Below are 23,187 nucleotides of genomic sequence, written 5' to 3'. Positions count from 1 at the left end.
CTTCTGAGAGCACTTGTGCTGCTTCTCAAAAGTGCTGGCCTGGAAAACTATGTACTTCAGTTCACAGCAGTGGGCCTACTGAGGTCAAATCAAACTATCTGGGAAGGTGGCTTCGTGGATTGTGGCCTTTACACAGTATCTTATTTCCACATTTTTGCTTTTGCACTTTAGGAGTTGTGGTAGTGAACTTCTAATCATTTTGCCTCGCAGAATTTACCCAGCTTTTTCTTAAGTAACTTTTGTGATCACTTTGTCTCCCCTTCTCTCTTTTTTTCTGAACTGTTCCTTTCTTTCTCTTCCTCTCACCATCGCCCCCTTTCCCGACTATCCTGGTGTCTTTTCTTTCCTCTCGCGTACAGCACATTCCCATGTGATGGTGGCTTTTCTTTCTTTGGCACGGCCAGGGTTAACGTTCAGGAATGCACCAGTGAGGAATGTGCATGCAGATGAGATGGATGCTAATCTCATGCTAATGAGCGGCTGCTTCTGCCACCGCTGCCACCACCACCACCGCCGCTCCGAGGCTGAGCCGGGCTCTCCCCCGCCCCAGATCGGAACCCAGTCAACGCCTCGCCTCGACCCCCTGACCCGCTGCTTCTACTAGGGAATAGGGGTAGTAGGCGGAGGTTCCACTTCAGACATGGTGGACTGAAACTCAGGAGTTTTCTGGCCGATTGCAAGACTTTGCCTCCCTCCAGCCGCCTAGGGCTCCGAGGAGGGGGGGTTCTTTCTTTCTTTCTTTCTTTCTTTCTTTCTTTCTTTCTTTCTTTCTTTCTTTCTTTCTTTCTTTCTTTCTTTATGGAGAAGCTATCCCCCGCTCTCGACCATGCCTAGAAAAGTGGGGAATGGGCAGCTGCCCTTACCCGATGGCTGGGAGGAGGCGAGGGATTACGATGGGAAAGTCTTCTATATCGACCACAACACCAAGCAGACCAGCTGGATCGACCCCAGAGACAGGTGGGTGTAGACAAAACAACGAACACCGGGAGGAGGCGGGGGCTGAAGCCGAGGGGGGGCATGCTTGGTTGGTATCAGCCTCATTTGCCCTAACTTTAGCAAGAGTTTCTTTCCGCGCCTCTCCCCCCCCCCCCGGTGTAAGGGAGGGTCTTGTATAGTTATATAATAATCTACTAAGAGTAAAGGTGGAGTGGGTTCCTCGTCCCCCCTTTAGTATCATGGGAGGAGATGAGGGTACTAGAGGTGTGTGTATATATATATTTGGCATGTGTTGTCTAGCGAGGGGTGTGTGCGTGCTGTTGGGAGACATAGAGTGAAAGTGACTCTGTAGGCTGCGAAATGAAAAGGAGAGTAGTGAAGGAAGGAAAGAACTCAGGGAACGTGTGGTTCTTGTGACCCAAAGCAAAATCCCACCAATTTCTTTTCCTGTCACCGCGGATTTTTTATTTATTTTTTAAATGCAGGAAAGGGGACTTGGAATTCCCTTTTCCAGAAGAACTAATGTCGATTGAGGTGCTATATTTTTTTAAAAATCTTCGTATACAACTTTTATAAAGTTTCAAGACTTCAGGCACCCTTCAATTTAGAATAAATCTCTGTAGCTTTTTAAGAATGGTGTGAAGTTGGTATCTTTCCCCTTTAAAATCTACAAGAGTAAAGAACTCGGGACTGTGTGCAAAAAAGTGATCAGAATGGCTAGAATGTGTTTACCTTTATTCTCTTATAGCAAAACTTTTTTGAATAGTCTTTCTTAGGAATAAGCAGTTTGCTCAGTCTGTTTTTGGAACTGCAGGTTTGGCACGTAACAGGTTTGAACTTTTTCTTTTCTTCTGAAATCTTGGATTATAAAAAAAGGAAACTATTGTATGTTGTCTTGATCAGAGCCCCAGATTTGTATGCATTTCTCTATCAAACCCGTCCCCGAAGTAGAACCCTTGATTCTGAGGGAAGTCTTCACAGGCCTCATGCCTGAGCAATAGAGCTAGGCCTCAACTGAGTGTTTTAATCCCCCCCTCCGCTCTCTCTCCAAAGTATAGGATGCTCCCTGCCTTTCCTTGTCCTCAAATTGGGGTTTTTAAAATAAAGAGGGGTGGAGTGGGGAAGACTAGACCAGATTTATGAAGAAACATCTCATAACTAATTATTTATTTTAGAGAGATTAGTCTCTATTTAATCCATTGCAATCAAATAATATTGGTGATCTTAGATGTCATGTCTTTGGTTAAAGAAAAGTTTCTCCAGTATATAGGTTTCATAAACATATACAGTTGCCACTTGTTCACATTTAATGTTGTTGGTCTTTATTAAGCCAAATGACTAGTTATCTCCAGCTAATAAGAGGTATTATAAATGTATGGCACAAAGGGAGCTGAATTATTCATGAAGGCCTCGGCTTATATTTCCTGGCTGAAAAAAGAACGAGTAGCTGCAACATCTCCTGCTAGTATCACACTCATGGTGCCTGCACACTGAAAGTTTTGACATGCCTCATGCAAAGTGTCAGAGCTGCTTCAACATTAAGCATGTTACTGTACTGGAATGCAATTGTATTTAAACTGCCAATGCTTATTTGACTTTCTGTGTACTTTGAATAGCCTCTTAAATAGAATGTAAATGTTGATAAAGTGATGGAGTTCACAGGATGAAGTAATTATACTCAGTTCTGCATATGTTTGGTAATTCAACTTAAAATGATAAAGTTTTGAAACTGTCATATCTGTTTTCAGCTGATTCTGCATTTAATTTTTTTCCCTGATAGATGACAGAAAACTGTAATGCTTGAATGAAGGATATTGTGATAGTGTATAGCAAGATTGCAATATATTCAAATTAAATATTGTTTTTGCTTTGGGTTGTTAACTAAATACTAATTTGTTACGATACCTTGAAAATGTGGCTAGTATTCATCTCATATCTTTTTTTTTTCGGTTCTACTAGCCAGAATTGCAGATATAACTTTGCAATTACGTTTCCCCATAGTATATTAAGAAAATGCAGTTTGCATCTTGTATCACATGAGGTTTGGACTGACTACTGTCTTCCAGTTTTCATTCATTTCTTAACTTCTGAAGTAAGAAAAGACTAGAGACACTTTCAACACAGTGCTTGACTGTATTCCCCCCCACAAAAACTAATGAAATGAAGTTCTTGTTAAACAGCGTAGGAGACAGTATTTGGAGTAACTCTATTAATGCTTGTCAATGTCATTATTGTTACAAAATAAACAGAAAGTGGTATGTTGCACTTGATACTTAAATAATCCATAACTAATGCATGGGTCTCAGCTGTGAGATGCAACTATGTGAACAAAGGGGAAAAGACAGGTAATGCATACCCTGTTGTTTGAGTTCAGCATATATCCAGGCTTTGATCCTTATACAGTGCACGATCTGCCTTGTAAAAGATAAACATCACATCTTGAATCTATGCAGGGTTATAGCCTCATTATATATTGGAATTTTCAGTGTATGACTTACTTCCAAGAAAGTGCCCATAGTACTGCAGCATGAGTCTAAGCATATTTCCTCAGAAATAAGAATCACTATGGTTAGTGGGCCTTATTCACAGTAAATAGACTGTAGCCCTAGCCCCAATTATTTCAATAGAATTTATTTCCAAGTAAATATGTTTCGGAGCGTAATTGTATGGTCTGACCTTACATACTGTTGTGCTGGCACAGTCACGTGTAGAATCTGGGGTAGGGTCCCAGAAATGACAGCACAAGAATGAAAAGTGGGGCCATATATCAATGTATGCTTTCAATGCCGAAGGTCCAAGATTCACTCCCCAGCATCTCCAGCTTAAAAGGCCTTGACTAGCAGAGCAAAGAACAACCTCTGCCTGATGGCCAAGCTAGATGTTACCAGAGACATCTTGGGGAAGGGCTGTAGATCAGTCATAGAGCACTCACTTTGCATGCAAAAGCTTCCAGGCTCAATCCATGGCATCTCCAGGTAGGGCCACCTGAAGCTATGGAAAGCTGTTGCCAGTTGGTATAGACAATAGTGAGTTGAATGGACCAATGGCCCATCTCAGCCAGCTTCCTATAATTCATATTTGCCAAGACAATGGGGACGGCTGCAGGGGAGGAAGGCTGAATTAGAGTAGGGGCTTATCCATTCCTCTGCAAATACTCCACAAATCTTTTTAAAAACTTCAAAAACCCAGCTGAAACCCAGCTGAGGAAAAATGTGTGTGTGTGGGTATTTGCATGGGGAACACCCCTCTCACTTGCCAGTCCTCCCCTGTAGATAACATGGAGTTAATGAATTGAGACTGAAGCCTTAATTTTAAACAGAAAGTGAGAGAACTTTAATGGCTTAGTGTAGGATACTGTTTTACCCAGTGGTGGCTGATGCCCATTGGGACTGGTAGGGTGGGAGGCAGGAAGCCCAATGGTAGGTGGAGTCAGAGTCAATGACAGCCAGCCAACTAATTCTAATTTTGTCCCCATTCTCCTCCATGCTGAATTCTACAAAGACAACACTGAGTTTAAGGAGGAAGCTGGTACCACCCTCCGGGGTGGTTGTATGTAAGAAGGCAGCAGATGGAGGCTGGCTGAGGGAAGACTGAGATTGGGGTAGTGCCCCATTTATCCCAGTGAATCAGCCTCCACTAGTTTTAGCTGCTGCAAATATACAACTTTGTCTGTGAAGTTACAGGTAAAGCAAGATAGAATCATAGAATAGTAGAGATGGAAAGGGCATATAAGGCCATCAAATCCAACCCCCTGTTCAATGCAGCAATCCATCTTAAAGCATACCCAACAGATGGCTGTCCAGCTGCCTCTTGAATGCTTTGACTGTTGGAGAGCCCGCTACCTCCCTAGGTAATTGGTTCAGTTGGCGTCCTGCTCTAACAGTAAGTTTTTCCTAATGGTTGGTCGAAATCTGGCTTCCTGCAACTTGAGCCCATTATTTTGTGTTCTGCACTGTGGGATGATGGAGAAAAGATCCTGTCCCTCCTCTGTTTGACAACCTTTCAAGGACTTGAAGTGTGCTACATATCTTCCCACAGTCTTCTCTTCCCAAGGCTAAACATGCCCAGTTCTTTCAGTTTCTCTTCATAGGGCTTTGCTTCCAGTCCCCTGATCATCCTCTTTGCCCTCCTCTGAACCTGCTCCAGTTTGTCTGCATTCTTTTTAAAGTGCAGTGTCCAGAACTGGATGCAATATTCAAGATGCCTAACCAATGGCAAATAGAGGGAACTAGTACTTCATGCAATTTGGAAACTATACTTCTGTTAATGCAGCCTAAAATAGCATTTGCCTTTTTTGTAGCCACATCACACTGTTGGCTTATATTCAGCTTGTGATCAACAACAATTCTAAGGATCTTTCTGTCAGGGAAAGATCCACCATCTTGTAACTGTGCATTTAGTTTCTCTTTTTTTAGGTGTAGAACTTTGCACCTATCTCTGTTGTTTTCAGCCCCATGCTCCAGCCTATCAAGATCATTTTGAATGTTGTTTCTGCCCTCCAAGGTGTTAGCTGTTCCTCCCAGTTTTGTATCATCTGCAAATTTGGTAAGCATTCCCTGCACTTCCTCATCCAGGTCATTAATAACAATGTTGAAGAGCACTGGGCCCAGGACTGAATTCTGTGGTACCCAATTCGTTATCTCCCCCAGTTTGAGAAGGAACCATTGATAAGCACTCTTTGAGTATGATTCTGCAGCCAACTGTGGATTCACCTGATAGTTGTTCTATCCAGCCCACATTTAGCTAGCTTGCTAATCAGAATATCCTGGGGCACTTTGCCAAAAGCTTTGGTGAAGTTAAGATATATTATGTCCACACAATTCCCACAGTCTGCCAGGGCATTTAGGATTGAACTGCCTGAAGTATGTGCACACACTTCGACTCCCATTGAACCTGCTTATATCTCAGGCATAGTTCACATCAACTTAGGTGAAAGGTTAAAACTACCCTTGGACTGTAACACTACACAAGGCAGCTAGAAGATTGCATGCTGTATGACTCCCCATGGAAAATTTGACTGTTCAAACAAAACTAGCATTTTGATGAGAAGGCTAGACTAGAACTCTTCTCCTTAGACATCTAGTTTTGTAATCCAGGATTGAAGTGGAAGAAGGGGTAAATGCACTGTCAATCACAAATAATTGCTGTTTAAGAGCAGTTCTGGAAGCAGCTGCCTTGGCTGCATCCAGTAGCGTAGTGGCAAATTGAGAAGTGCAAGGTTCCTTCATAATAGTCACAGCCACCACCCCTCATAGCCATCCCCCCTTCTAAGATTATAGAATAATCTAGCCAGACTCGAATACTGATTTCTGCTTCTCTATCACTGTCACCATTTGACTGTCCTTTCTCACTGTCAGAGATATTGTTTGAATTACTGCATTCAGTGTCTACATGTTCATCTTCTGCTGCTACCAACCTACTTGATTATTCAGATGGGATGCTATCATCAAGATTCACTGTCTCTTCTGCAGTTACAAAATTCTCACTCTCCACCACTTAGCTTTTTGAAGTACGAATTCCTTTCACTCTGATTGGCTCCAATCAGCAGGAAACTACAAGGAAGTTAGTTAGAAGACACTTCTCAGTGGCTGACATACTCTCTTCTCATGCTGATGGCTCATAGGATGCTGGAAACCTGGCTCCCAAAAATGTAAGGAGTCTAAGACCCCCTGAGACCCTGGATGACTACACCCCTGGTTGCATCCTGAAGTCATATTTAAAAGCTGCTTCTCCAAAGTTGAGTTTCTAATGGATATCACTTCTGTGTACTAAAGATAGCAATGGTCTAAGAGACCAAAACATGCCTAAGATATTGATATCATTGGCTTTATGTGTGCTTTATTATGTGCTCGGCTGTGCTTCTGCATACTGTTCCAAGTAAAAATACACATGTTTGCATTGGCATGCGTATATGTGGCAGAAGCACATTGTCTGTATTTGCAGTAAATTAGATAAGCATATAAGTGTTTACATGGTTTACCTGCACAACAAATGGTCTTTGTGACTGCCCAGAAAGGTTTTTGGATTGGGGTTCTGATTTGAAGAAGTTGCTGTCTTGAAATATCTGTGGTAGTTTCAAGTTCAATTAAAATGGGTAAAGTTGCATTGTGTATATATTGAAACACTTGGAATTAAACGTCATACTTGCAAAAAAAAATAAATCATTTGCAGGAAGTAAAATATTATGTAAGCATAAGGTCAACAGTAGAGGTGGTTCATGTGCTATTACTGGGATATATATCCAGGATTAACTGTTTACTACATGCATGCCAATTATATATTTGAAATAGATTAACTGTCCAGTTTGGCTGCAAGAGCATCATTCTGAAGTCTGATGAAAGGACAGTAGGCAATTTTGAGAGAGTAATCTAAATGGCTTTTTAAAAAAGCAAATATGATAAGTGACAGTCGAAATGTCAGTTACTGACAAAAGAATGTTGAGGTTAGAGGAAATAGGTTTCAAATGCCAGTATCAAAGGGAGGCATGCATAGCCAAAAGAGAGCCAGTGTGGTATAGCAGTTAGTGTTGGACTAGGACCTGGGAGATGAGGGTACAAATCCCCACTCAGACATTAAGCTCATTGGGTGACTTTGGGCCAGTCACTGTCTCTTAGCCTAACCTACTTCACAGGGTTGTTATGAGGATAAAATGGAGAGCTACAATTCATGTATGTCACCTTGAGCTTCTTGAAGGAAAGGTGGGATATAATCTAATAAATAATAAATAAATAAATCTAAAGCATTGAGGACAGGATGATTTTGCAATACATTTCTAAACACCCCCCTCCCCAGATGATAATAAGGTTCAGTATTCGTTATGAAATTATCTTACAATACCATAGTACACAGCTGGAAACACCTAAGCATGAAGAGTGTTAAGGTCAGAGCTTGGAAGATTACTTTTAAAAAGTAATAAATTACAGTTACAATTACTTGGCCAAAAAGTAGTAATTACCGTTACAATTACAATTGCTCCGAAAGTAACTGATTACTTTACTTTTTCTCAAAAGTAATCACTACAATTACATTTCAGTTACTTTTTTAAAAAAAAACTCCTACAAGGTGCTGGCCTTGGCTGCTGCACATCTAAGAAGTCTAAAACAATATTAAAAATAAACACACACACACACGGGGTAGTAGAATAAAAAAATTTATCCATAAGATTAACATAATGGCATAACAGAATCTCACATCCCCCCAAGCAATGAAGATACCCCAACTCTTGAAATCAAATTTTACACTTGAAATGCTTTTATAATATGTTTCTGTTATGTCTCAAAAGAACAAGATGCTCAAAGAGCATGTCAGACAAGGAATGTCTTTTTACAGTCATTACGTTGCCACCAGTACTGAACAGGCGTTCTACTGCGGCGCTTGAAGGCATGCCTGTGTTGTGCTGCAAAAAACACCGCAGCACACGTGGAAAGCCATGGAGTGATGACACTTCCCTGCTGGGAGACCTCAGGTACCTCACCAGTTCCTCCTCAGCAGTGTCCACTGCTGACTTCTTGCCCTGGGGCAGAAAGTTAAAGAAGTCATCTTCTAAGTCATCTCCTTCCTGGTCTTTATCTGAAGACTGATCACTGTCCTCATTAAGTACACCCATCTTTATTTCAGCTTTCAACAAGGCTTCCATTGTGTATCTAAGAAAGAGAGAGGATATGTTAACACATATATGTTAGGAAACCATCATCTGCTCTTCATTTCCTGATGCTTGTCATGTCCCCTGGTTCAGGGTCCAGCCTGAGCCTGTGGATGATGACATGGAAGGTAGGAAGGTGACCAAGTCACCACACTCATGGGGCAGCACAGCAGACCCTTAAGGATTACCTGCAGCAACCCAAGGTTGTGATGAGGAGCCCCAGGAAGAAAAGGACCAGCCCCTGCCTACCACCTTAAGCCCTCTGATGCCTCCCTTGAGACAACATTTCCCTTGGTGTAATCCACCCAAAGGGCTTCCCTAATGTTCTTACTTGTTGGTATGGGTGGTGGCCTGACATGATTCCAGCCAATCTAGTTTGAAGCGAGGGTGTAGGCAGGCTGCCAGAAGAAGCCTCTTGTCCTCCCAGATAGCTGCAAACCGCTTTCTTAGGGCTTCGCGCACACCTCTCAGCAGCTGAAAACAGTATGTGTACCTCTCAGGTTTGTTTTCCAGTCCTTCTAACTTGCGGTCCAGATTGCAGAGCATTGGTAGCAAATACCCCATGAACATGCCGTTCTCCCGTTGCAGGATATCTAGGGACTGGGCTAGTGGCTCCATAATCTCTGTGTATTCCTGTACCACTTCAATCTCAGCAGCTGTGATCCTGGACAAGGAGCAGCGGTCCATTATGGCATGCATTTTTAGTGGCACAGTTGACAGGAGCTCATGTAGTTGCTTCAACGCATCAAAGGTGGAATTCCACCTGGTCTTATTCGGTACCTTCAGATACACACCACATTGCGCATGGATATACTCAGCAATCTGGGCTGAGTGGTTCTGCTTGGACCACAACTTGCTGCACTTTCCCATCAAGGAACGAAACTGTTTCTTGAAAGGACCAAGAAGACTACTTTTGGAGGAGTCAGAAAGCATGGCCTCTATGACTTGTGTTGCCACAAGGTTGAGGGTGTGGCTAGCACATCTCTGGTGTGGTGGTAAAACAAAATCCTCTCCTGAGTCTGCAGCTTCTTCCTCTGCCTCAGATCCTGTGTCCAGGATCTCACAGATAGGCACAAACTCCACCTCAGCCTCCTCCTCCTCCTGGTTATCACCACCATCATCACTGGTGCCTGGAGCTTCCACTGGTTCTTTGGCCATGAAAACTCTGAACGCTTTCACAAAGTTGGAGCCATTGTCTGTAGTAGTGCACATAACTTTGTTGTGGATCCTGTCCTGCACATGTACATCATGCAGTGCTTTTGAAAGGACATCGTATGTATGGCACCCCTTCAGACGCTTACAAGCCAAGGCCCCGACCTCACGTTTCAGGGTAGTTGGGTTGATCCAGTGGGCTGTTACCCCAAAGTAACTCTTCTTGCCATTGGTCCAACAATCTGCAGTGGTTGCTATATATACCACAGCACCCATTCGGTTTGCAAGAGTTTCTCTCATGTGGCATGCTCTCTTCTCAATTCTGTCTCTCAGAGTCTTGGCACATATGATGGTGAGATCTTTGGGGAGTCCAATGCGAACCAGATTAATGAATGATGGTTTGTCCATAGTCTGAAGTGGCACTGTCTCCTCTACAATGAAATCAATTATTCTCCTGTCGAGATTGCTCTGGGTGACAGGCTCCCTGCCAGATCCCCACCTCTCAAGGGTTGTCTGCTGCTGCTTCAGCATTTTGGGAGGAGGGGTGTCATGCATTGGTTCAGGAAGGCCACTTCTCCTTGCCTTTATTGCTTCTTCAATTGCTCTCAGCTTCTCAGGGTGTGCCCTCTGAGGAAGAAGAACAAAGCATGAATCCAAGAAAAAATGGAAGAGGAACTTCACAATTTAAACATAAATAGACAATGGACACTCTTTGAGGACCAGCATGACAAAGGCTTACCTCAAAATGTTTCTTCACATTGGATGAGGAGGAAACAGCTGATCTCAGATTTTTGATCCTTGGAAGGCAGTAATTGCATCGTATAACAACATTTTTCCCACTCTGTCTCACAAATGTACAAGCTTTCTCAAAGCCAAACCATAGTACTTGCTGTTCTGCAGATGTGGCTGTGGGCAACTGGCACTGCTTCATGCCCTCCTCCTCCTCGTGCACAGGGCCTCCTTTCTGAACCTCACTTTCTAGTTTTGCCTCCTCAGGATCAACAAGCTGTAACTCAAGTGGCCGCACTAACTGACTGCTGCTCTCAGCAGCAAAACCTGCAACAGGCGTCTCTGTAATAAACAAGAGATAATGCTCCTATATGGGTGAACTTCAGCTGTGATGTGCCCCCATCTCTTCCCCATGCTGCAAGATGCCCCAGTCAGAGTGGAAGTAAGCAGGTCGATAGCACAATTAAAAGAGATCCTATTTGCATCATTTTTGCTCACTGAATAACCCTGCCTGGGCCAGTCTAACCTACTATCTCACAGGGTTGTTGTGAGAACAAAATGAGACTAGGGTTCAAATCCCCACATAGCCATGAAGCTCACTGGGTGACCTTGGGCCAGTCACTGCCTCTCAGCCTCATGAAAACCCTATTCATAGGGTCACCATAAGTTGGAATCAACTTGAAGGCGGTACATATATTTTTTATTTTGAATATGATGATTATGATAATAAATATGCAGCATTTCAAATTAATTCTGTATGAGAAGCATTCCATGCCAAGCTTGGAAAACCAAGGATGAGGTATAAAATGTAGACAAAAATACTTTTGACAAAATGCCGTTTATCTTTTATCTTTTATATTTTATATATATGAGCCTGGGTAGGGAACATTTAATCTAGCCTACTTGCTTTCAGCAAGAAGGGTTAAGTGCCTTCAGGCTAGGGCAGTCACCAGAAGGCCACAGCAGAGACAAAGGAGCCTAGTGTTGTGGAGATGTTAGATGGGAGCTTTGGGGAGTAAAGATGGAGGCTCCTGAAGGCTGCAATTCTAAACACACTAAGGGATTAAGCCCCATAGAATCCAACAGGACTGACTTCTAAGTAGATATAGTTTGGACTGTGCTGTTGGTAAACCTTGACTAGGGTTCTTCTGCAAAGACATCCATATCCAAGCAGGGTTGGCAACCCCCTGCCTGGAATACCCTGCCCTTATCTTTTAATGTGGCTGCTCCAAATGTTTTTACAGATTTGACCCTTTACTTCAGAAAGAGGTCTGAAAAATGAGTAAGAGTAAGAAGTATCTTTTAAAATTGTTCTTTTCAATTCACTCTTGAATGAACATCATACCTAGGGCAGATCCACACCATTCCTTTAAAGCACATTCAACACCCATTTGAAGCACATGAATCCCACCACAGAATCATGGGAACTGCAGTTTGTTAAGAGTGGTGAGAACTATAACTGTGAGGGGGAAATGACACTTCCCAGAATTCTTTAGGGGAAGTCATGCGCTTTAAATGCGAGTTGGATGTGCTTTACACATATTGTGTGAATCCGCTTAATAAATTTTGCCTGCATGTAAATTGTTTTAATTAATTTTTCAAAATGGAAATAAGCTATAAAGTGTAGTGGGTGACCATGGGCTACTCACCATTTCTCAGCCTATCTGCCCCTCAGGATGAAAACAATGGAGAACCATGACTACCCCAAGGCATACTTAAAATGTAAAGGAAGTATTGTACAACCACAGTATGCAATTGGATACTTATAGGGAGACAGCATGACAAAACTGGGTGGAAGTAATGAGTGGGGTACCACAGGGCTCGGTCCTGGGCCCAGTGCTCTTCAACATTTTTATTAACGACTTGGATGAGGAGGTACAGAGCATGCTTATCAAATTTGCAGATGATACAAAATTGGGGGGCATAGCTAATACCGTGGAAGACAGAAAGAAAATTCAAAGGGACCTTGATAGGCTGGAGCATTGGGCTGAAAACAACAGAATGAAATTCAACAGGGATAAATGCAAAGTTCTACACTTAGGAAAAAGAAACCAAATGCACAGTTATAAGATGGGGAATACTTGGCTCAGCAGTACGACATGCAAGAAGGATCTTGGAATTGTTGTTGATCACAAGCTGAATATGAGCCAACAGTGTGATGTGGCTGCAAAAAAGGCAAATGCTATATCAGGCTGCATTAACAGAAGTATAGTTTCCAAATCATGTGAAGTATTAGTTCCCCTCTATTCAGCACTGGTTAGGCATCATCTTGAGTGCTGTGTCCAGTTTTGGTCTCTGCACTTCAAGAAGGATGCAGACAAACTGGAACAGGTTCAAAAGAGGGCAACAAGGATGATCAGGGGACTGGAAACAATGCCCTATGAGGAGAGACTGAAGGAACTGGGCATATTTAACCTGGAGAAGAGAAGACTTAGGGGAGATATGATAGCACTCTTCAAGTACTTGAAAGGTTGCCACACAGGGGAGGGCCGGGATCTCTTCTCGATGATCCCAGAGTGCAGGACACAGAATAATGGGCTCAAGTTGCAAGAAGCCAGATTTCGACTGGACATCAGGAAAAGCTTCCTAACTGTTAGAGGCATACAACAATGGAACTAATTACTAGAGAGGTAGTGGGATCTCCGACACTGGAGACATTCAAGAGGCAGCTGGACAGCCATCTGTCGGGAATGCTTTGATTTGGATTCCTGCATTGAGCAGGGGGTTGGACTTGATGGCCTTATAGGCCCCTTCCAACTCTACTATTCTATGATTCTATGAAAATATTTATATAAGCATGATTATCAAATATGTTTATTTATATAACCTGTAAAGATATTTATAGTGCAATCCTATGTTTGTTTACTCAGAAGCAAGTCCCAATGTATTCAATGGGGCTTACTCAACCAGGGAAAACTGCAGCCTCAAGTGATAAGGAACTTGTTCTTTTAACAAGTCCTTTAAGTTGAGACCTTATCCCAGTCTGCATCTGTGTTGAAATTGCTTTTTAATATGTTTTTAAACTTTTTCTTAAAAAAAATGTTTTTAAAGCTTTTAAAAATGTTTTTAAAGATGTTTTGTTTTAATATATTTTAAAGTCTGTTTTATTATTTTTAAAGTGTTTTTAGTGCTTTTGTTTGCTGCCCTGGGCTCCTACTGGGAGGAAGGGTGGGATATAAATCAAATAATAAAAATAAATAAATAAACTTCATTCATTTTTTTAAAAAATGAGTATTAGTTTCCTACATAATAAAAACTGTGATAAACCCTGCCTAATTTCTTTAAAAATAGGGTTGGAGAGAGAGAGATTTACAACACAAACACAAGTCTGCACTATGTTTACTCACAAGTCCCATTAATTTACAGCACAATCCTAACCATGTCTACTCAAAAGCAAGTCCTAATGGAGTTCAATGGGGTTTACTCCAGGTACATGCTTTACTCCCAGAAATGGCTTTACTCCCAGAAAAGCAGATATTGGATTAAATACTTTCATATTTCATAGCCCAGGGTCTGACTCTTGGACAGAAGAGGGAAAAAAACATTAAGCCATATTACTTACGCAAACTGCAAAAAACTCAAAGCCACCATATTCTGACGTTCAGCCTAGGCATGCCTGGATCAACAAGTCACAACTCTGGCATCATTGGCTACAATCATGAAAGGGCGGGGTTACAGCCAGAGCTTTGAAAAGTTACTTTTTAAAACTACAACTCCCATCAGCCCTAGCCAGCATGGCCACTGGATTGGGCTGATGGAAGTTGTAGCTAGAGCATGGATCTGTTTAAAAAAAAGTTGTGTGGGGGGTTTACGTTTTGGTGTATATCTCGGGAATTAGACCACCTAGAAACTTACTTTTTTTTTAAATTGAAGCTGAGAGTCCGGAGAGTAAGGGGTGGTAGCCAGAGAGCCGGAGCCCCCCCCAAAACCAGAGACTCCAGCCAAAAACACACACACCGGGGCACACACACACACAAATCATCGTCACTCACCTCCACAGCTCTTTGCCATTCTGCTGCTGCCTTCTCCGTTGTCCTTCAACTGGCTTTTTCCTCCGGCGTCCATTTTGTCCTCTCAGACGCTAGCAGCAGGCCCTGCCTATTCACCTCTTCCCTCGTGCCTCCTAACACAGATCACGAGGGAAGAGAGAGTCTGTGCAGAGGTCCAATCAGTGTGACGCACATGTCTTGTGTTAACCAATCACAGCCAGGAGCTGACTTCCCCTTGTTCCCGCCCCCAAGTAACGTCCAACCTAACGTGGAAACATTAAAGTTGCAGCTGAAAAGTAGGGAAATTACTAGTCGTCCCTTTACTTGCCAAATGTAATGGAATTACCCACTCGTTATTTAAAATTGTAACGAATTACAAGTAACTCGTTAAAAATAATGAGTTACTTCCAAGCTCTGGTTAAGGTATCTGTTGGTGTTTTTTTATAGAAAGTTATTAGCATCACTGTACAAGTTACAGTATTAAACAGCATTGTATCACCTTCTCTGAGTATTTAGGTTCTGTCTGGTAGCTGTTAATTCTCCTGCCTGTGTATTTTTATGCTAGGAATACCCCTATATTCTTTTTCCTCGCTATGGTAATGTGAGGGCACTTACTATAATCCACAATGAATAGAGCTACTTGTTTTACTCCTTCACAATATTTTTTTTTATGTAATGGAAGTACACAGTTATAATTGCAGGGTTAAGTGATAATGCTCTATGATAATAGTAGGTAGCATTATTATTAAAATAATAGCTGCTTTGCAATGAGCTTTCCTCTTGGGTGTAATAATGGGTGAAACCTTTTATCGTTACAATAGGACAAGATTCATCCAGTGTTAAGCACTTTGAAGCCCCATTTATTTCAATGGAAAAAGTTAAGTACATGCTATAATCCCGTATTGAAATCAATGAAATTTCAAAGTGCTTAATATGGACTGGGTTATGCCTATACTCTGTTTTTCACTTCCTTAACTGAAAACTTTTGATATAAATTTGTGTAGTCTGAACTGTGGTAGTGGACTCCCCCCTTATTTAGCCCCTTAATTGGAAGAGTCGTGTGACCAATGGCAATATGCCAAACAGAGAGGATGAAGAAACTTTTAAGACTTGTTGTTGGAGAAGAGCTGAGAAAGACAGTCTGTTGGAAATAAGCAGAAAGAAGGAAAAAGTTGAAGAAGGAGTCAAAAGGCAGCTTTGAAAACAGGATAATTAATTGATCAATGAAGGGGCGACAATTTAGAATGTTCTGCAAATGTGACTGAATGAATTAAAGGGAAGGCATTTTTTGTTGTTGAATGTAAGAGCTTCTCTGCTAGGACCAAAGAAACTCTCATGGAGAAGGCTTGGATGGTATCACTGTGTTACTTGAGGAGTCTACAGAAATTTTGTAAATAGTCAGCGTTTGGTTACAAGCATCCACAAATCCATTTATCAGCAAATGCAGCCATCCCTCTGGTGAGCAGCACTACACAGAGCCCTGCCCTGGAATTATTACTTCTACAGCAGTTTTTGAGCATATAATAAATAGCAGGAGACTCCCCTGAGCACCTGGAAAGGTTCTCATAGTTTCTTACCCACTCCATACCTCACACAAATGAGAGATGGCTCTCCTTCTCTCCCAAGCCCCCTCTGCACACCAGAGGACACAGGAGGGTGATTGGAAGTGATCACAAATAATGGCTGGCTAGGAAGCAAAGCCAATGTTTGGGTATCCTTGTTTGGTTACTGAGAATACAACAGACTGTCTCTAAGTTGCTTTATATAGGTGAAGATAAGTAATTAAAATAATATTAGTAAAGCAGAATGTTTGGGAAACCTCACTTCAGATATTATACAGCCACAAGAGTGGCTGTATACTATAGCCAGTGTGGATTTTTCACATTCTGCAATGTTAAATTGAAAATACCCCCTTGCCATTCTGATTCTTCCCATAAGCTCATTTAAAAACAAAACCTTACAAGACTTATAGTCCTGAACTCAGAAAGGCTTGCTTAACAACCCTCTCAATTTTCATGGTGATACACAAAACAGTCAGAGAGAATAGAGAGTTCAAAGTCTAAAAGGGGGGGGGAAACCCAGGGCCCTTTTGGACTTTTTTCTCTCAGAGTTCTCATAATCTGTTGAAATTCATAAAAAATCAGCCATATTCACAGAGTACCTGTAATCCTAATACTGACCTTGCCCCATACTCTGACCTTCATCTTCTGCAGTTTAAAAGTTGTAAAAAATGCCTGGCTGAATTTTAATTAATTTAAGAAATTTTGGCTGGAACCCAATTATAACGTCACGCATGCTCAGTAAGAACCAACTGCCAGAGTTCTAAAAGCCAGACTTGCAGCTGCTGGGCTTGCCTAATCAGGGGGCCACACCCACACCAGACTTTGATTTCACCTGAGACAGTCATGGCTTCCCTCAGAGAATCCTGGGAAGTGTAGTTTGTGAAGGATGCTGAGAGGAGACTCCTGTTCCACTGAGAGAGCTCTAGTGGCCAGACTGGTTTAACAGTCAGCCACTCTGACTAAAGGTCTGTGAGGGGAACAGGGCAACTCTCAGCACCCTTCATTAACTACACTTCCCAGGATTCTTTGAGAGAAGCCATGACTGTCCAAAGTGAAATAAAGGCCTGGTGTGGATGTGGCCAGGGACAGCTTTGGTTTAAATTTGGGTGGGAAGCTACATGTGCCTGCTGTAGAATAAAAAGGTGGGGGAAATGCTGAAAAGCAATGATACTGTTCACAATGTTTTCCTTTTGGAAAGGAAAGGGTCTTCCCCTCTGCCCAGTGCTCACCCACCCAATCTCCTCCCCCTCCTCTCCCTGCCCCTCCCCCAGGTCAGTGTTGGACTACGACCTGCGATAACAGGGTTCAAATCCCCACACAGCCATGAAGCTCATTGGGTGACCTTGGGCCAGTCACTGCCTCTCAGCCTCAGAGGAAGGCAATGGTAAAACCACCTCTGAATACCGTTTACCATGAAAACCCTATTCATAGGGTCAACATAAGTCAGAATCAACTTGAAGGCAGTCCATTTCCATTTTCAAACAAGATTGCACAGAAATAAAGCCCATTGAACTCAAAAAGTATGCAAACGATCAAACCCACCCTCCCTTCTCCCTCCTATCCCCTCCCTCTTCCCTCATCCCCCTACCTTTGCTCCTCCCTCCCTCTTCCCTTCCCCTTCCAATCTTCTCCTTCCCCTTCCCCTTTCCCTTCCCCCTCCTCCCCCTCCCTTTCCTCCTCCCCATGGTCAGTTTTACCTATCTTAAGTATGATTGCACAGAAGTAAATACCATTGAACTCTATAAGCATGCAAATTATCAAACCTGCCCTCCCCTCCCCCTTCCTTTGCCCCCCTCCAATATGCTCCTTCCCCTCCCCCTTCTCTTGCCCCATAGTCAGTTTCTCCTATCCTAACCATGATTTCATAGGAGTAAATCCCATTGAACTCAATAAGCATGCAAATGATCAGATCTGCTTTTCCCCTCCTTCCCCTCTCCTCTCCCTTCCTCCTCCCCTCTTCCTTCTTCCTCCTCCCCTGCCCATTCCAGTCCTCCCCCCTCCCTCCCCCCTAGTCAGTTTTACCTATCCATGATTGCACGGGAGTAAATCACACTGAATTCAATAAACATGCAAATGATCAAACCTGTCCTTCTACTCCCCATCCTGCCTGCTCCCATCCCAGTCCTCCCCTCTGCGTTTCCTTCCCTCCTCCTCCTCCTCCCCTCCCCATCCCCTGTGGTCAGTTTCACCTATCCTAAGCATGATTGAAGGGGCGTAAATCCCACTGAACTCAACTTTTTTCTCTCAGAGTTGTCATAATCTGTTGAAATTCATTCAAAATCAGCCATGTTCACAGAGTACCTGTAATCCTGATACTGACCTTACCCCTTACGCTGACCTTCGTCTCCTGCAGTTCAAAAGTTTAAAAAATACATGGCTGATTTTTAATTAATTTAAGAAATTTTGGCTGGCACCCTATGATAATGTTGGGCATGCTCAGTAAGAACCAACTGTCAGTGTTCTAAAAGCCAGACTTACAGCTGCTAGGCTTGCCTAATCAGGAGGCCACACCCACACCAGACTTTGATTTCACTTGAGACAGTCATGGCTTCCGTCAGAGAATCCTGAGAAATGTAGTTTGTGAAGGGTGTTGCAAGGAAACTCCTATTCCACTGAGAGAGCTCCAGTGGCCAGAGTGGTTTAACAGTCAGCCACTCTGACCGAAGGTCTGTGAGGGAAACAATGCGTCTCCTAGCAACTGTCAGCACCTTTCACTAACTACACTTCCCAGGATTCTTTGGGAGAAGCCAAAGACTGTCTAAAATGAAAGAAAGGTCTGGTGTGGATATGGCCAGGGACAGCTTTGGTTTAAATTTGGGTGGGAGGCTACATGTGCCTGCTGTAGAATAAAACGGTGGAGGAAACCCAGAAAAGCAATGATACTGTTCACAATGTTTTCCTTTTGGAAAGGAAAGGGGCTTCCCCTCTGCCCAGTGCCCACCCACCCAATCTCCTCCCCCCTCCTCCCCTCCCCATGGTCAGTTTTGCCTATCTTAAGCATGCTTGCATGGGAATAAATACCACTGAACTCAATAAGCATACATATGATCAAAGCTGCCCTCCCCTCCCCCTTCCTTTGCTCCTCCCCCTCCAATCCCTTCCTTCCCCCTCCCTCTCCTTCTGCTCCCCTTTCTCCTTCCCTCTCTTCTCCCCTCCCCCTCCTCCACTCCCATGGTCAGTTTTACCTATCCTAACCATGATTGCATAGGAGTAAATCCCACTGAACTCAATAAGCATGCAAATGGTCAGACCTGCCTTTCCCCTCCTTCCCCTTTCGTCTCCCTTCCTCCTCCCCTCCCCTCTTCTTTCTCCTTCCTTGCCCACTCCAGCTCTCTCTCCCACCCCCCGGTCAGTTTTACCTATCCTAAGCATGATTGCTCAGGAGTAAATCCCACTGAACTCAATAAACATGCAAATGATTTAACCTGCCCTTGGCCTCCCCTCCCCCTTTTGCCTGCTCCCATCACCATTCTCCCCTCTACCCTTCCTCCCCTGCCTTCTCCGCCTCCTCCCCTCCCCATCCCCTGTGGTCAGTTTCACCTATCCTAAGCATGATTGAAGGGGCGTAAATCCCACTGAACTCAATAACCGTGCAAATGATCAATTCATTCTCGGCAAACTTGCTCAGGATCCCATTTCTTACTTCCCGGATTAAAAAGCAGGGAAATTCACTAACAGGCAAAAAATCTTGTGGTTTAAAAACGTAACTATAGCCCACAGCTATTTCTATCAAACTTTAAAAAGCAGGGAAATGGGGCAGCTATAGTGAGCTCACCAGGGGAGCAGGAGACCTGACCTCCTCTCTGAGATATTGTACTGCCCTACAAATTGGTCAAAATGCAAATATGATTTGGGTTGGTCTTTCACAGTGCAATCCACTTGCTGTGTAACTTGCAAGAATTTAGTAACATGTGCCTCTGAGCATATGGTGAGTGGTGGCAACACCTGCAAGCCGCCCAAATAACAGAAAGAAGACATGTGCTGTGCTGATCTTGTTTTAGCAGGAAGCAACATTATTAAGACAGTTGATATAGTTCAGATGGTCACCTTAAATATGTCCTTTATATGCAAATATGCAACTTTAGTGAAGTTTCCTATAGGAAATCATTTTCTTTTGTTTGTATTTCTGTGAATATGTGAAGTACAGCAACACTTTGCAAAATTTACACTAAAAAAACTCCAAAAATAATAGTGGAATAATGGCACTGACTTCTGCAGAATAGTCTCTAGTGGACATCTGGACTGTCTCAATTTTCACAAGATAAAACAGTGGGAGGTGAAATATATTCTAGCAATATTCTACGTGCTCTATGCTTTTAATTGACCGTGCCTACCTTGCCTTAAATGAAGTGGTTTTAACATAGCAGGCTGACAACATGTATCCTCTTTTTTCCAACACCTAGAGTCATTGCTGACGTAGCAACATATTGTAATCAGTCTGATTTTACATCACAATCTATGTGTTGTTGTGTGCACGTGTTTGTTTGTGTTTAAGTATATTTAAAATGTGCCTGGGAGAGCATACTTTGTGCCTAACGGGGGGGCTTTTGGGGGGCCCAATTAGCGTAGTGACGGGTAATGGGAGGTATGGTGTTAGGAGGAGAACGTGCCAGGTAAGGGGAACTCGTCCCAGACAAGTTGTGTCTGTGCCTTGTTCCGGTTCTCCTCATAGCCACAGGACTGTTGGTTGTTCTATCAGCCAGTCCTTGGATCTCCAGGTGCTGCTTTTGAATGCCAGGTCGGTATATAATAAAATCTCCCTTGTCCACGATTTAATTGTGGATGAGGGTGCCGACCTGGCTTGTATAACCGAGACTTGGGTGGGTGAGCAGGGAGGAGTTGCTCTTTCCCAGCTTTGCCCACCTGGGTATATGGTGCAGCACTGTGGTAGTTCTGAGGGCCGGGGAGGCGGGGTTGCTGTGGTCTATAGGAGTTCTTTTTTTCTCACCAAGCACCCTGTCCAGATGGCAACTGGTCTAGAGTGCCTCCACCTTGTGCTGGGCCAAGGAGACAGACTGTGAATCCTGTTGGTGTACCGCCCACCTTGCTGCTCAACAGCTTCCCTAGCTGAGCTGACAGAGATAGTCTCGGAGGTACTGTTGAGGTCCCCCAGACTTGTGGTGCTGGGGGATATCAACATTCATGATGAGACTGTCTTATCTGGGGCGGCTCAGGACTTCATGGCCTCCATGACAACCATGGGGCTGTCTCAATTTGCCACGGGCCCAACACATGTGTCAGGTCACACCCTTGATTTGATCTTCGCCACTGGTCATGGAGATGGTGATCTGGAGGTGGGGTGTTTTTCATCTATTCCATTGTCATGGACAGATCACCGCTTGCTGAGCTTTAGACTCACGGCAACCCTTTCCCTCTGCAAAGGTGGGGGATCTATTAAGTTGGTCCGCTCCCGGAGGCTTATGGATCCTGTGGGTTTTCAGAAGGCTCTGGGAGTTTTTCCAGCTGATAGCACTGGCGCTCCTGTCGAGGCCCTGGTCGAACTGTGGAATACGGAGATGGCCCGGGCTATTGACACGATCGCTCCCGTGCGCCCCCTTCGGTGTAGAGTTCATACAACTCCGTGGTATACCCCGGAGCTGAGAGTGATGAAGCAAGAGAGAAGGAGGCTGGAGTGCAGATGGAGACAAACTCCAGACGGATGCAGTTATGCTTTGGTAAGTGCCTCCACTAAGCTGTATATAAAAGCAGTAAGGGCGGCGAAAAAGTCTTATTTTGCTGCCTCTATTAGGACATCTCTTTGCCATCCAGTGGAGCTTTTTAGGGTTGTACGAGGGCTTTTACATTCTGGTCCTCAAGATACCATAGAAACATCTGAAGCCCGCTGCAACAACATTGCGGGGCACTTCCAAAATAAAATCGCATGCATCCGTAGGGACTTAGACTCTGATGTTATGACAGATGAATCCATTGAAGTGTCCAGAACGCGGTCTTGCCCTTCATTATTGGATGAGTTTCAGTTGGTGCAGCTTGAGGAACTGGACAAGGTGCTTGGAATGGTCCAGGTGACCACGTCTGCTCTGGATCCTTGTCCATCTTGGCTAGTGAAGGCTAGCAGGGCTGGTACCACTGGCTGGGCCAAGGAAGTGATAAATGCCTCCTTGAGGGAGGGAGTAGTCCCTAGTAGTCTCAAGGAGGCAGTAGTGAGACCTCTGTTAAAGAAACCTTCCTTGGAGCCAGATAACTTGAACAATTATAGACCGGTGGCGAATGTCCCCTTTTTGGGCAAGGTTTTGGAGCGGGTGGTTGCCGGTCAGCTCCAGGTGCTCTTGGATGAAACCAATTATCTGGATCCGTTTCAATCCGGTTTTAGGCCCGGTTTTGGCACTGAAACAGCCTTGGTCGCCCTGTATGATGACCTTTGTCGGGAGAGGGACAGAGGGAGTGTGACTCTGTTGATTCTCCTTGATCTCTCAGCGGCGTTTGATACCATCGACCATGGTATCCTTCTGGGGAGACTCGCGGAGTTGGGAGTTGGGGGCACTGCTTGGCAGTGGCTCCGCTCCTACTTGGCGGATCGTCGCCAGAAGGTAGTACTTGGGGAACATTGCTCGACACCCTGGACTCTCCATTGTGGAGTCCCTCAGGGGTCGGTTTTGTCCCCCATGCTTTTTAACATCTACATGCAGCCTCTGGGTGCGGTCATCAGGAGTTTTGGAGTGCGTTGTCATCAGTATGCTGATGACACGCAGCTCTATTTCTCCTTTTCATCTTCTTCAGGTGAGGCTGTTGATGTGCTGAACCGTTGCCTGACCGCGATAACGGACTGGATGAGAGCTAATAAACTGAGACTCAATCCAGACAAGACTGAGACACTGTTGGTGAGTGCCTTCCCTGCCCAGATGGTGGATGTTTATCCTGTTCTAGATGGGGTTACACTCCCCTTGAAGGAACAGGTTCGTAGTTTGGGGGTTCTTTTCGATCCTTCCTTGTCTCTCGAGGCTCAAGTGGCCTCGGTGGCACGGAACACGTTCTACCACCTTCGGCTGGTAGCCCAGCTACACCCCTATCTGGACAGGGACGACCTCGCCTCAGTTGTTCATGCTCTGGTAACTTCTAGATTGGATTACTGTAATGCGCTGTACGTAGGGCTGCCCTTGAAGACAGTTCGGAAACTTCAGCTAGTGCAAAACGCAGCAGCCAGACTATTGACGAGGAC

The 23,187-nt window shown here is 43.9% G+C and overlaps 1 protein-coding gene across 9 annotated transcripts in view; it reads left to right on the top strand.

The window, feature by feature from the left end:
- Nucleotides 1–453: 453 nt before the first annotated feature.
- Nucleotides 454–23,187, top strand: part of WWC2 (WW and C2 domain containing 2) — a 216,478-nt gene continuing 193,744 nt past the window's right edge. For 4 of the 9 annotated variants that reach the window (XR_009757799.1, XM_061583908.1, XM_061583907.1 and 1 more), the window contains exon 1: nucleotides 454–957. Coding sequence is in view for 3 of the 9 variants with exons in the window: in XM_061583908.1 (XP_061439892.1) it covers nucleotides 827–957 (131 nt within the window). In the remaining 6 variants the exon portion in view is untranslated. Of the gene's footprint in view, nucleotides 958–1,700; nucleotides 1,767–23,187 lie in introns of those variants that run through there. The other 5 variants (XM_061583913.1, XM_061583909.1, XM_061583917.1 and 2 more) reach the window with 5 other exon arrangements.

This window comes from Rhineura floridana, chromosome 9, assembly GCF_030035675.1.
Source record: "Rhineura floridana isolate rRhiFlo1 chromosome 9, rRhiFlo1.hap2, whole genome shotgun sequence".
NCBI classification, from domain to species: Eukaryota; Metazoa; Chordata; class Lepidosauria; order Squamata; family Rhineuridae; genus Rhineura; species Rhineura floridana.
The sequence above is the reverse complement of the archived record's forward strand: the minus strand, read 5'-3'. Positions and strand labels throughout refer to the sequence as shown.